Source organism: Chaetodon trifascialis, chromosome 1 (assembly GCF_039877785.1).
Source record: "Chaetodon trifascialis isolate fChaTrf1 chromosome 1, fChaTrf1.hap1, whole genome shotgun sequence".
NCBI lineage: Eukaryota > Metazoa > Chordata > Actinopteri > Chaetodontiformes > Chaetodontidae > Chaetodon > Chaetodon trifascialis.
Genome location: NC_092056.1, coordinates 6,767,166 through 6,780,330, shown reverse-complemented (window position 1 = coordinate 6,780,330; position 13,165 = coordinate 6,767,166). Strand labels below are relative to the sequence as shown.

Sequence of the window (13,165 nt, the reverse complement as noted above, 5' to 3'; positions counted from 1 at the left end):
CAGAGCATCAAGTTTTATTTTTAAGAGGGTGATGTTTGAATTAGCTTTGATAGGGATGACACTGATGATACATCAGCACAGTGAAATTAAAAGCTGTTAAACAGCAAGCAGATTACACACAAGCCATCTTTTCCATTGATGTCTGAACAGTATTGTTTCTTACTTTTCTTGACTGATGCAAAATCCGCTGACAAATACTGAAGGAATGAAGTAATGAAGGTGATTGAAGGAGTCCGTGAAATGCCCTAACCACGTCATTATCACAAACAGTAGTCATCTCCCGGGCAACGGAAATATCACTGCATTTCTCTGCAATGCTCCCCAACAACTGAACCAAGAGGACCCCGATCACCATTGAAAACGTACTGAGTGATTCATACCCAGTCATTCGGCCTGAACAGCGTCCAGAGCCACAACGCTGATCTGCTCTGGTCGAAAGCCTTTTCCAAATGTGGCACAGACTTAAACAAGGCTGATTGAACGCTGGTGCTGCAGCCAAGCCTTCCCAAACCTCTTTTTAGCTGAAGGAAAGTCAGAACCTGAGGGCAACCTTTTTGAAATAGCCAGTTATCACTGTTTGTTTTGACTTTTCTAGTTTTACCTGTGTAAAACTAGCATGTACTGCAAACTTCACTACTGCTGCAGCAAAGTGAGCTCTAAAAATCATACCCTGTGTACACGCTGGTGGTCACGAATGTGTTCTTTGTGTCTCATGGGTATACGCAGGGACAAGGAACATTTGTCAATGCAGCTAATTCTTTGATATTTGACAGCGAATGTGGCTGATAAGATCAACCCAGGGGAGGAAGGGGACCTCCACGCTCCGTCTGAATTTCCATGTTCAGCTATGCTGGCACACAAACGTCCTCTAGCCACGGACAGTCATGTCCTCCAAACCCATACCACTTGCACGCGTGTGTGTCTGTGCATTCTTGTGTGTGTGTGTGTGTTTTCATCCAACTCTCTTCCAAATGAACATCACATAGATTCATCCAATTATGTTGAAAGCGGGCTGGACGAAAAGAACGCGGCTTTCTTTTCTAGGACATTCATAACGAAGGACAGGGGTCATTTTACACACGTAGGAAAGGATGATATGGAGATGGGTAATCATGTTTGTATGTATGAACTGTATCTGTGGTCTGTCAAGGATGAGTCAGTCTACGTGGGAAAGGGAAGCTACAGTAAACCTTGTTATGAATTCCTCTGTAGTCAGACGGCATCAGTCAGAGTTTCATTACAGCATGGAGGACTGTAAACAATGCTCAGCTCGGCTCAGTTTGATCTCTGCTGCCAATCAGTCCTCCTCTCCTCTCCTCTCCTCTCCTCTCCTCTCCTCTCCTCTCCTCTCCTCTCCTCTCCAGACTTGGGTTCTCCCTCTGTTTTTGTTTTTGTGTAGAGTTCCTCCACAGTTTTCTATTTTCTTGCACACCCATGGTCTGTTCTGTTTATGTCTGTCTCCTTCCTTCTCTTTCCTGCCACTGTGCTTATATTTTGCCTTGGATCTGACTTGAACTGGTGGTTGTCTGTGTGTGTGTGTGTGTGTGTGTGTGTGTGTGTGTGTGTGTAGTCATGTTGATTTATATTTATGGTATTGTCGTCGGCTGAGGGGAAATTCCCTGCCTCTCTTTAAGCAGTATCGACTGTGCGCCTTCTGCCCGGGGTCAAAGCCTGGGACTTACAGCAGGTTATTGCAGGCTTTACTCCTTAATCCTTAATGCAGGGTCTTTACTCTTGGACAGGATATATAAATACAGTAGCATATATATCTGATGATACACTGATGAAAACCCAGAACATTATGCAATAAACGAGTGATTTGTTCCTCTAAACTTTCTTTTTCTCTTCTGTGTAGGTAACATTTCGTCTGGAGTTCGAGTTCAGTCGCACTGTCTTCCTGGAGCACGTCAGGGTTATTCTGGAGGCCGGCAGGTGTGAACACGAATTTAAAACATCTTAACATCTAAAAACATTTCCTCTTTTTGTGGACAGATGTCTGTCCATAACCATCCTTTGTCTCCTTACTGATGCCAACATCCAAAAAATAACAAGCAAGCTTACTTTCATCATACAAACCAGCGCAAGATAAGATAGAAAGCCGCAACTGCAGTTGAGCTGCCTGGTGTGTCTCACTGTTCATTGACGGTCTTTGAATATTTTTGTCTCATTCTCTCAACAGCGATGGCGAGGAAATGAGCACGGCTGATAATTTCAATGATATCTATTACTCACTGAAGTACGAGGCAGATCTTCTCTTCACCAGGTTTGGCAGTTCCTCGGTGTCTTACCAATTACCAAACGGTGCATGTCGAGGTGATTTTGGAAGTAACTGATGTAGAAGTGCAAGCAACCAGAACAAAGTGATTTCATGGCATCTGGAAAATGTTGAATAATATCAGTGTGGGAAAATAAGCTGCAGACACTGTTGCTGGAATGGGGACTTTGTTATCACATGTTTGACTTCACAACATATGCTTTGAAGCCCAGATAAATGAAAGATAATTGCTTCTTGTGTACTATTTGTCCATGTTTATTCTTTACTTCAAAAGGGATTCAAATCCCACGAGGTATGAGATCAAATCAGAGCTGTCTCTGGAGGAGCCTGGAGTTATCGGACCTCCTTTCAACTTCACATTCCAGGTGAGAGCCAAGAGCATCATCATCATTATTTTAATTTACCGTACAGGAGAACGCTGCTCGGAAATAATTTACTCAATTTGCTCCTCGGTGTCTCTCAGATCCAAAACCTTGGCTACTTTCCGGTAAAAGATCTGCAGCTGAACATTGAAATCCCAGAAATGACGAAAAATGGGAACCAGCTCCTTCAGATATCCGACTTCTATATTGATCAGGTGAGTCTCAGTGATTTAAAGAGAGAATATGTAACATTTGTAAATGATAAAACACGCTCCTGCTGACTTAAATACACTCAGGTCTTTGCTGCTGCAGCATGGTAACAGTAACTCATGGTGGCTAATGTCAGCAAACTTTCAATATAATACACATTAAATTTACTTTGACTTTTCACTGAGGTTGTTTGTAAACTGCCCAAAGGTCAAGAATAAGCTGTTAAGCTTTATTGAGTGTTAGCTAAGCACTGCCTCTCTGAGTTATTACCAGTCGAGCTTTCCGTCCTTGTGCAGCACTTGATATAATTTAAAATGATAATGAAACAGTGGGTTGTTGGTTTCAGACAATGGTAGACAGAAGTAGGCTTCCTGTTTCTAGCTCTCTTTATGATTAGGAAATCCAAGGAGGCTTGACCATGACCCAGATAACTGAGAGTCTTCATAGACATCTATGATAGGGAGAATTTAAGGGCAAACAAGACAGAGATTAGACTGATAAATTACAGTTTGTATTTTCAAACAGTAGCTTCCACACAGGAAATAGCACACAGTGGATGTGCTTTGTGGATGTGCTTTTTTTAATGTTGCCTGTAACCCCACAAAATAGTACAAGTGGTGGCAGTAGTAGTAGTAGAGGTATGAAATGCTCCTTGGCCTTGGAGTTAATGTTTGGTTATTGTTGTAGGTAGTAAGATATTAGCAGGGCCTGCTAACATTCGCAGCTTATGTTGGAGCAGAACACACACAGTTTAATCCATTCATTACTCTCTTACTCTAGAATTTCTGGTTTTGGAGAGTGTCTTCCTCCAAACTCTTTACATGCAGAGTACTGCTGTTGCACATTTCACACTGCTTTATGCATGCATGCCAAAAAATCCCAGACTTGACATACCTGCAGTGCCTACAGGAGTTAAGGTTTTCCCTTTCAAGGTGGGGTTTTGTGCTACTGTTAGATTATGTTTTGGCGTCTACCGTTATCAAGCAACTGCCACTTGCTGCAACAGCTGTTCAGTTAAAATCACATACAGTAAGCTTTCATTATAAGAGCTAGTACGGTGCTAGTATTTGCTCTGTTGAAAGAGCTGGTACAGAAAGAGTTGGAGCTCAGCACAAATACTACTTTATTTACTTCTTTGAGTTCATGATTTAGGACCCTTTAAGACAGCTTTAGAGGTGTCAATGTGCTCCTTTTTTGATTTGGACAAAGTCAGGCCCTGCAGTCTCTCACAGGCGGAGCTCGGCTAAGATAGGCTGACCACTTCTATATTCTCATATTTCCCAAGATGTTAAACTGTTCCTTTCATTACAGAGCCATATTCATTCTTAGCTGTAATTTAAAAGATATACACCAATACATACATTTCACTCTTTCTTTGCAGACATGAGGTTGTAACGTCTTAACAAATATTTTTACTTTACTACGTCACTCCTCAGAGAGACGGTACGCGCTGTTTACCACCTCAGCATGTGGCACAGAGCAGGTCGTCACCTGAAGACCTTTCACGCTTTTTCCGTTTGGTAAAGTACAAACCAACCAAATTCATTCCCAAGTAGTTTTTGTTTCCAGCTTTGTCTTTGGTAGCTTTTTTCCTTAAGGCTGATGTCTGTTTTTCTCACACAGAATCAGTCCAACACCCTGACTCTGCCAATCCAATGCACTGTCAATGTGGCCTCCTACAGAGAAATTGCAGTCAGACTCACAGGAGCACTACGAATAGATACCTTACACGCAGTAAGTATAAATCCGAAACGTACATGCTAAAGTTGGAGATCTCCAGCTTTTTATTCACATCATCATTCATCTTGCTGTTATTCTGCTTTGACTCTGCAGTGATAACAGCTTTGTAGTCTTTCAGCTGTGTGATGCGTTTGTGGCAACTGGCAGCATGTTTTCATTTTCTCTCCAGCTGAAGTTTAAAATCTTGGAACTGGTAACCAGTGCCTCACTGGAGCTCCCCTCCTCCAGTCCCATGTTTTCACATGAAGAGAGGCCTGTCAGACATGTGAGTCAACAACTCTGAAATCTGAGCTCAGAACATCAGCATCATTTAGTCTGAGCAGCCGCTCTCTTCCTCTTCTTTCTCCATGTGTGAATATAGTGTTTTGTGTTTAAGGAGATCCGAGCAGTCTTTAAAACTTCTTTGAATGAACTGTGAGAATTAAAACAGTAGATCTGTAATGTAACAGTTATAAAAAGATATCAGTGGGCTCTGCTCCAGTTGAGCACAGCTCTGCAGTGCAGGAATCAGACAGTAAAGGTTGGTATTGGAGCACACGTGCTGTGTGGTGCTGAGGGACCGAAAGGACCAGTGGCACAACATGTACAAGTCTGCCCTCGTACACTAAACGTTGCTGCCATCTACTGGCCAGCACAAACAGGCACGCAGTATCTCTTTATTAAGCTTTTATGAGCTTTTGCTGGTTTCTTTCCACTGACATAAGTTCTAAGTGTATTATTAGTGTAAAAGGGGGATTTTGTTTTATTAATGAGACTTCTTTGAAATATATATGTTAAAAAGAAAGTATAATTACATAATCGCTTACACTGAAATTCTAATCTGTGTTGGGCCTGTGAGCGTCCATGTGCTGAATGTGACTGCAGTAACAAATGTCTCCATTTATAATCCAGTATAATCATCTTTATCTCTGAGCAGAGTGCATTATTCCTGCCTGTCAGTGTCACAGCTGCTTCATCTTAGTGTTTGTTGTCATTACAGACTGTCATACATTTACACCAGAATACTCAGTTTATCATTGTATACATTACTGTACTGTATGTACAGGGTTCATTTTTGCTCTCTTCATAATGTACAACAGATGACTGAGTTCAGTGTGTGGGTAAAAAAGAAATGAGATTTTCGAATCTAACAATTAAAATATCTTATTCTGTACACAGATAATAGTGGAAATCAGGAAGGAGGGAGATTACAGAATCCCAACCTGGATTATCATTGGTAGCACGCTGGGAGGACTCTTACTGTTAGCCCTGCTCAGCCTTGCTCTCTGGAAGGTAAGTCATCATATCATGCACAGTTATTGGTGGTGAATAAAATAGAAACTGTTGAATTATTAGAGATTATTACATTATTTTCAGTAGTAGCATATTGCTCTATTACCAAACTTTTACTCTCCTGAAGTTATCTGAAGTCTTCAGAAACCCAATTTAAACCTGTCACAGCAAGACAGACTCCAGTGTGGAATTATGCTGCCACCTACTGGTAAAAATATAAAATGGCATCCAATCAGACAGTCATATTACTAACTGACAGACTATCACAGCATGTTAGTATAAAAAATAGTTGTTATACAGAGGAGAGTTTTAACTGGGCATCATATCTTGAAAAGATGATTTTGGCTTTTTGTCTGAATCTATTAGCCAAGAGAAAAAATATATAAGAAACTGGACAGCTACGCCATGTGAGTACCTACAGCTTCATCTTTTCTACTTAAAGAAATAATGGTACAGCCATGTTGTATGTTGAACCTTTATTGGAAGTGAAAGGTCAGTCAGTCAGTAAAGATAGCCACACATTCATGTTCATCACAGGAGCCAAACTGTCAAACTCAGTACATAATGAAAAAAGGGAAAAAGGTGCTCTGAGAAAGAAATGTGACTTAACTTATTTTTGTTGATTGGAGCTCTTCTGGGTGTGTGCAGACTATGATTGACTGACATCTCCCTCACTCTCCTGTCAGCTTGATGCACCTGTTTGGGTGTGATAAATCCTACCTTTATTGTTCTTATTAGTGCACAGAGTGCAGTGAACTCACACAATTTCCAGCACAACTCCACACAATCAGCTATAGTAACTGAAAACCCCTGTGTGGCTCTGCAGGGTATTCAACAATGTGAGTAAAAGAGCAGCTGAGAAAATCAATCGACCGAATGTACAGGAAAAGGTGGATTATATGGTTTGGGTGCATAGCATCGAAATGCATCGTCACTGTGTCTCATATCGTTGGGCCGCATCTCTCGTCTGATTCCTCTCCGTGTTTCTCTGCTCTCCCTCCCAGCTCGGCTTCTTCCGGAGGCAGAAGCGGAGAGACGAGGACGAGCAGGAGGCAAACGGGAAAGTGGCCGAAGAGCGGTAACGCAGGCTGAGGGCCCCCAGCAGACACCTTTTCCACAGGGGACCCGACACTCAGGGACCATCCCACCTCCCCCTGCTCCCCAACACCACAGTGGCACCACATCGACAGCTCCGCATTACCGCTGACGCAAGGCTTGTTCAGTGCACTGGATCTGTCCCACGCCACCGCCCCTGACCCCCAAGAGTCAGCACTGTCACACTCACTTAGCATTCCTGCACTGTTGCGACATTAGGGCCTTCTCTGTCAATGTATTCCACTGCCCTCTGTGTCGTGAGTTCACAGATCTTTGAGCTCTTCTTTTCTTGGCTTCAGGCTGGAGCTCTGGTGCTTTTTCCGGCCCATTGAAAAGAAGAATAGAGCAAGCTTTGATCGATCTGTTCCAAGAATTTCAGGCCACACTTTGCCCTTGAGGCAAGCGTCAGCCAATCACTCTTTTGTCTCTTCCTGATGTATATTTATTTAACTCTTATCGTAAATTTTGAAATACATGAAAAACCTCAAGGGTGACTTGCCACCCAAAAGCTACCGCAAATGTAAAGTTACTATACTGTATATTGAATTCGATGTTTGAAAGATTTTATCTGCATCATGTTCAGCTCACTCGCATAATAATTTATGAAGAAACAAAACTGAACTAAAGTCACCAGAGTACAAAGAAGATTCATGATGTTTAACTTACAGACTTTTCTTGATCCTTCTCTACAGAGAAGAATCTAAACCTGCATCCTCTCCTAAGAGTTCACTCCTTTCCTTTTAATATTTTCATCCTGGAAAACACGCAGGATGATCTTTAAACATTTGATGCACTTTTACTTTGTACAAAATTAACTTGAATTTTGTAAATAGTCAAGTACCTTTTTATACCCTTTCAAATATTCAAATGGTTTCCAGTATTTTCCACATGGTTTGTGGCATTACTTTATAACTTAAGCAAATGAAACAAGTCGGCTTTGTGTTACTGAACCTGTTACGAGACGTTTGCATGCCTTTTAACATGCACTGCATCAGAGCAAAAGGATGTGCATAAAATGCTGCAGCCAGCATGGATTTCAGCAGAGTAATTCTCATGAAGAACTGTCCAGTAAGTGCACATTGCTTACAGTGGGTCAGCACCCTCCTGGTGTTACCAACGAATGTCAGTTTGTCCTGTTTGAGGTGTGACGAGCTGTTATACGTCTACAAATAAAACATTGTATATGTCTCTGAGTGTCTCTTTAATCAATGAACGTTGTTTGTTTAAACCTTTTCGATTCATCTAACACAAAAGAGTGTTTGTGGTTCGAGGAGTCTGTGGGCATTCTGGGAAAAAAACGTCAAAAATAATGTAGTTTGAGTGTATTTTCAAAAATCGCTTGTTAATAATCTTTTAGAGAAACCAATGGTTACCTCTATGACCCCAGTGTGATAATACATGAGCGCCACCCACTGGGCATTGGTGGAAACTGAGATTAGTGTACACTTAAAGTAACCTCAGCCTTTCCCTCACCTACATTCTCCCCTAATGTAGTGCCAGAAATGCAGTTCAATCAATACTGCTCAGCTCCACATGTGATATTGATGATGATCGACACCTCCCACCTCCACATGTGATATTGATGATGATCGATACCGCTCACCTCCACATGTGGTATCGATGTTCTCATCTCTGCACAAGTACACAGTTTCATAAAATGTCAAACTGCTCTTAAATACTGCTCAGCAGAGGCTGGGATCTCCTGACTTCTGTTTCTTTGTATGGGTCAAGCTCCAAAAGCACTGGATCCTACATTTCCCATAATGCAACCAGAGAGCGTTATAGGAAATACAATTTGCATCACAGGGCTTTTTTCTCAGAGAGTTCATCCAGAGCCACAGGAGAGTTAAGTTTTCTCAGACTGATGCTGCTGCACAGGATGATTAAACTGACCTTTATGTGTGCAATCGGTGGCGTTCCCCTTTAATAAGAAAACGTTTAAGAATGATTTATTTTGTGCTCTGTATCCATCAGTTCATCTTATATCTCTCAAACTGCAGCAGAGCCAGAGAGAGCTCATTAGACAGTTTGATTAGAGTAATTATCCACTCTTTAATTACTGGAAATGAAAGTGGATGATGATAAAATTTACAATTAATGCGGAGTTGGTATTTATCGAAAAACGTTTTGAGGGCACAACATGGGTTTGCCGCATCCGCAGTGCATTATGTTCAGCATCATAAAGAACACTTTGCCTTCACACACAAAGAGAATTGTGCAGCCACCTGCTGATCAATGCTTTTTGAAACGTACAGGGTTTGTTTGGGCTGCATTGCCGTCAAATTACGTCTGAAAATCAAATCTAAAGGCAAATGAGGCTCATTGTAAGGGGTTGTAGGTGTTCTCTTTGTTTTGCTGTGGTGTAGTGAAGCTGTTGTTTTTGTGGAAGCAAGCAGGTTTAATTCAATCAGCTGAGCATCTGCTGCTGACAGTGCTACAGTCAAAGATATTGATCCCGGAGGGGGGAAAATAAATAGCCTGAGATTGTTGCAGCTGCAAATGTAATAAGATTCAGCGAGAAAAAAAACAAAAGCAGCCACACAAACAGAATTAAAGATAAACAATCGATCCAAACATGCAAAACACAGTCAGTTCATCTAAAAACAAGAGGTTATGTGAACATGCTGGAGAACATGTTCCAGCAAATACACTCCAAGACTTTGGTCATAAATGCTATTTATAAAATCTGCATGGTTACTCGCTGCACTAAAATGTGCAGTATGTGTTGTCATTAAAGCTGTGTGAATTCAAAACTGAAATATGAAAATCAAGATGAATGCAAATCGCTGCATCAAAAGCAAACCTATCATAATTTAAAACACACTCATTTGTCTGCTCAGTAACTACTGCTAAACCAACTGAAACTACTGGATTTAATCGAAGCTGCAGCTCACTGCAAGCCTGCTGTGCACTGATTGATGAAGCTCGTCTGCATGATTACTCGTTCTTTAGCTGGAACAATTTGTTGAAACACAGAAGTGAAAATGCAAAATTACAGAAAGCCTTTCCAAGCTGAGTTGTACAGCATGTGTGTATATGACACAAGTGATGACACATCATGACAATGACACATCCTCTCTTCATCAAAGTAAGGATGATGATGTACATAAATCAAATTAATCTGTCTGTTTAAATATTCCTACACAGTGACCAAAGTATTTACACCTCACTGCTGAAGTCAGAAATGAAGCCTGTAAACTGCCACCAAATGCATGGAGAAGTCACAAGGGTCATACATTTTTCCTGAAACCTTGGATTGGTATGCCCTGCAGATTCTGAAACCCTTTTAAAGTTATAGAAATAAAACTGACTTGATCACAAAGCCCACGATTTCCTTCATGGAAAAGTCTGCTGTTTGGACACTTTGTGATCATCACTGTGCACCATCTCTGCAACAGGCCACACAAACCAAAGAGGCCTCAGGGCACAAGGAGGAGAGAGGAGGGACAGCAACAGACACTCATTAGCACACAAACCTGGCAGCCGCCCCAGCTGGCTGCAGGCGGCTGCCCAGACTCCCTCATCTTGGGGGTCTCCTGCATTGTGTTTGAGGGGGATCCGCACCGCTGCCGCATTCAAAGTGACAGCTGGAATCTCTGCAGCTATTATTAACCTCTCCCCTGGGCTACCTGAGACAGCCCATCATGTGTCTGATTGAATCTGAATTCACCAAGACCAGCACAGTCTGAACATGATGACATGAAAAACCAATTTGGAGCTGAAGTTTATGCCCAACACTTCGTGAACACACACCATACTGAATTTATTATCTGAATCACTTTTGCACTGCTCAAACTAAACAATGCATGCATGCCACTTCTCAGAGGGAATATTTTTTAACGGTTGAAAGCCAGATGAAAGAATCCACCTTTAGAAATGCACCTGCTCGATCTGACTACATGACAAACTGTCCACTTCTCATGATGTGACAGAAGCCTTCACTATAAAAACACTGCATGTGAGAAACTATATAATATATACTCTTTTTTTAAACACAGAACAGCTTAGACCATTTAGGGATGACATTTTTATGTACACCGCTCCGAACATAGACTGAACTGTACATGCCATCCATCTACTAATAGAAATGACCCCATAGTTAATATGAGAGATCTAGTTTTGTTCATGAAGTCAGGGAATCCAAAAGAAATGGCTGAGGGGGAACCAAAAATCAACCATTTACCATTTACAGAATTACGGACAGGCTGTACACTGTACATGGATAGAAAACACCTTGCAATTCTATGTTAATCTCCATACCCATAGTCCTATTACATAATCCGTCATGTCCCCTGTCGCCCCCTTCTCTCTGTTTCCACGTGTCTTGTCCCTCCTCACTGTCAAGTTAAGGCAAAAATGCTAAAAGTAACCTCACGAAGAACAAAAAGAAAAGCTGCGTGCGTTTTGAAGGAGAGAAAGGACAGTGAGGCGTCGGCTTGTTCATCGGTGGAATCAACAGGTCATCTCGTGACAATTTGGGGAATTAAATAAAAGCCACATTACACATTGTCCTATGCGTAATAACATACGCATGATCGAGTGCAAATTAACTTTATTTCTCGTTAAAAAATGTCCAAATTTGGGACTCTAGCGAAAGCATTACGCACGCGAAATGCCAGCAACAGGTCGGCAACCAGAGCAAAAAGAAAAAAAAAGAAAACAGCTTAATGGGATCTGTTTTTATTTTTCGTAATGTCCTCCGGTGTATGGGATCATTTTGGAGTTCGATGAGGCTTTCCGGTCTATGATGGACAGCGTGTATTCTCCATTGTCCAAACTCCGGAGAGGCACGACTCCCTGGGTTTCTCCATGCGTAAAGGAGCGCGTCGGGCAGTCCTTCTTGGAGGATGGAGTGGAGACTTTCCAAAACAAAGCGCTGAGCATCTTCCTGATCTCTGGCCTCATCAGGCAGTAAAGCACCGGGTTCAAGCAGCTGTTTGCGTGCGCCAAGCACACAGTGACCGGGAACACGTACGTGTGCACCATGTAATATGATTTATCCCAGTTGACGGCGTTAAGTTTGACCAAGACGCCCCAGAAGGTGATGGCGTGATTTGGCATCCAGCAGCAGAAGAAAGACAAGACCACTATAGCGACAGATTTGGTGACTCTAGATCTCCGTTTGGGGATGCTGCTGTCCATGCTCCTCCGTCTTAAGAAGCGCAGCAGCATCAGATAGTTACCGGAGACTATGAGCATTGGGATGATGAAGGCTATCAGGATTTTCTGGATGTGGTAGAGAGCGAGCCAGTCGTGCCCTTCAGGAAACTTGAGGAGGCAGAGTTTTTCTCCCGCCACCACAGTCACGGTGGAGAAGACAGCTGTCGGAGCGGTGGCCACAGTCGCCACCACCCACAGCACCGCGCACACACACTTGACATAACACGACCTCCTGTAAGCTTTTTTCTTCAGGGCCGAGGCCACAGACAGGTAGCGGGTCACACTCATGGCGGTGAGGAAAAACACGCTGGCGTACATGTTCATCACGGTGACCGAGAGGACGATTTTGCACATGGCGTCTCCAAACGGCCAGCTGAAGTCCAGCGCGGTGTCCACGGCCCAGAAGGGCAGAGTGAGCACGAACTGGAAATCCGTCACTGCCAAGTTGATGATGAAAAAATTGAGCGTGGACTTCTTTCGACCTTGTCTTAACCTCATGAGGAAAAAGACGAGCAGGTTTCCCACCAAACCCACTGCGCAAACTACAGAGTACACCACGGAGATGAGTATCCTCAGGACCAGGGCGCCGTCCGCGCTGATGTCGATGTCTTCGACACTGAATTTCAAATCGCCCGAGGAACTTCGATTCAGTGCCCCGCTGTGGTTAAATATTTCATCCATCTTTAAAGTGACGGACCTGTAGGCTACTCACACCAGGCCTCTACTGTGCGCACGGACTACACCCAATTACAGACGCTTTCTCTCTCTCCATACAGTGAATGGGAGTCTGCTTTTATACAGGTGTGTCGCGCGCCTGCTTGGCCACGATTGGTCGAATGAGATGTGACAGAGGAGTCAAACAGCATCCATGGATTTATAGCATCTCTCGCAGCACGTCGGGTACCAGGCGGAACGTGCGTAAATGCGTGGAGCAATTTCTGAAAACTTCTGGATTTCTGGAATTAGAGTAAAGGGGCGTGGAAAGAAATAATGGAATGCCACGTAGGCCCATAATTAAAATAACTCAAAGTTAAAATCAAAAGTATTTCAA

At 42.7% G+C, this 13,165-nt stretch overlaps 3 protein-coding genes across 3 annotated transcripts in view; 1 reads left to right on the top strand and 2 right to left on the bottom strand.

The window, feature by feature from the left end:
- Positions 1–7,650, top strand: part of itga11a (integrin, alpha 11a) — a 46,086-nt gene extending 38,436 nt beyond the window's left edge. Inside the window, exons 22-30 of the mRNA XM_070961708.1 lie at positions 1,856–1,932; positions 2,180–2,263; positions 2,550–2,640; positions 2,739–2,852; positions 4,284–4,367; positions 4,471–4,581; positions 4,757–4,852; positions 5,746–5,859; positions 6,864–7,650. Coding sequence (XP_070817809.1) covers positions 1,856–1,932; positions 2,180–2,263; positions 2,550–2,640; positions 2,739–2,852; positions 4,284–4,367; positions 4,471–4,581; positions 4,757–4,852; positions 5,746–5,859; positions 6,864–6,941 — 849 coding nt within the window. The 3' untranslated portion in view covers positions 6,942–7,650. The remainder of the gene's footprint in view (positions 1–1,855; positions 1,933–2,179; positions 2,264–2,549; positions 2,641–2,738; positions 2,853–4,283; positions 4,368–4,470; positions 4,582–4,756; positions 4,853–5,745; positions 5,860–6,863) is intronic.
- LOC139330672 (ceroid-lipofuscinosis neuronal protein 6 homolog) overlaps positions 1–13,165 on the bottom strand; it is a 130,255-nt gene that overhangs the window by 28,190 nt on the left and 88,900 nt on the right. The window lies entirely within an intron of this gene.
- On the bottom strand, positions 11,635–12,812 carry rxfp3.3a2 (relaxin family peptide receptor 3.3a2). The gene has a single exon (XM_070962298.1). The coding sequence runs from the start codon at positions 12,793–12,795 to the stop codon at positions 11,635–11,637; it is 1,161 nt and encodes a 386-aa protein (XP_070818399.1). The 5' UTR covers positions 12,796–12,812.

Coding starts and splice junctions, on each gene's coding strand:
- rxfp3.3a2 (XM_070962298.1), bottom strand. CDS start 12,795: ATGGATGAAATATTTAACCACAGCGGGGCACTGAATCGAAGTTCCTCG.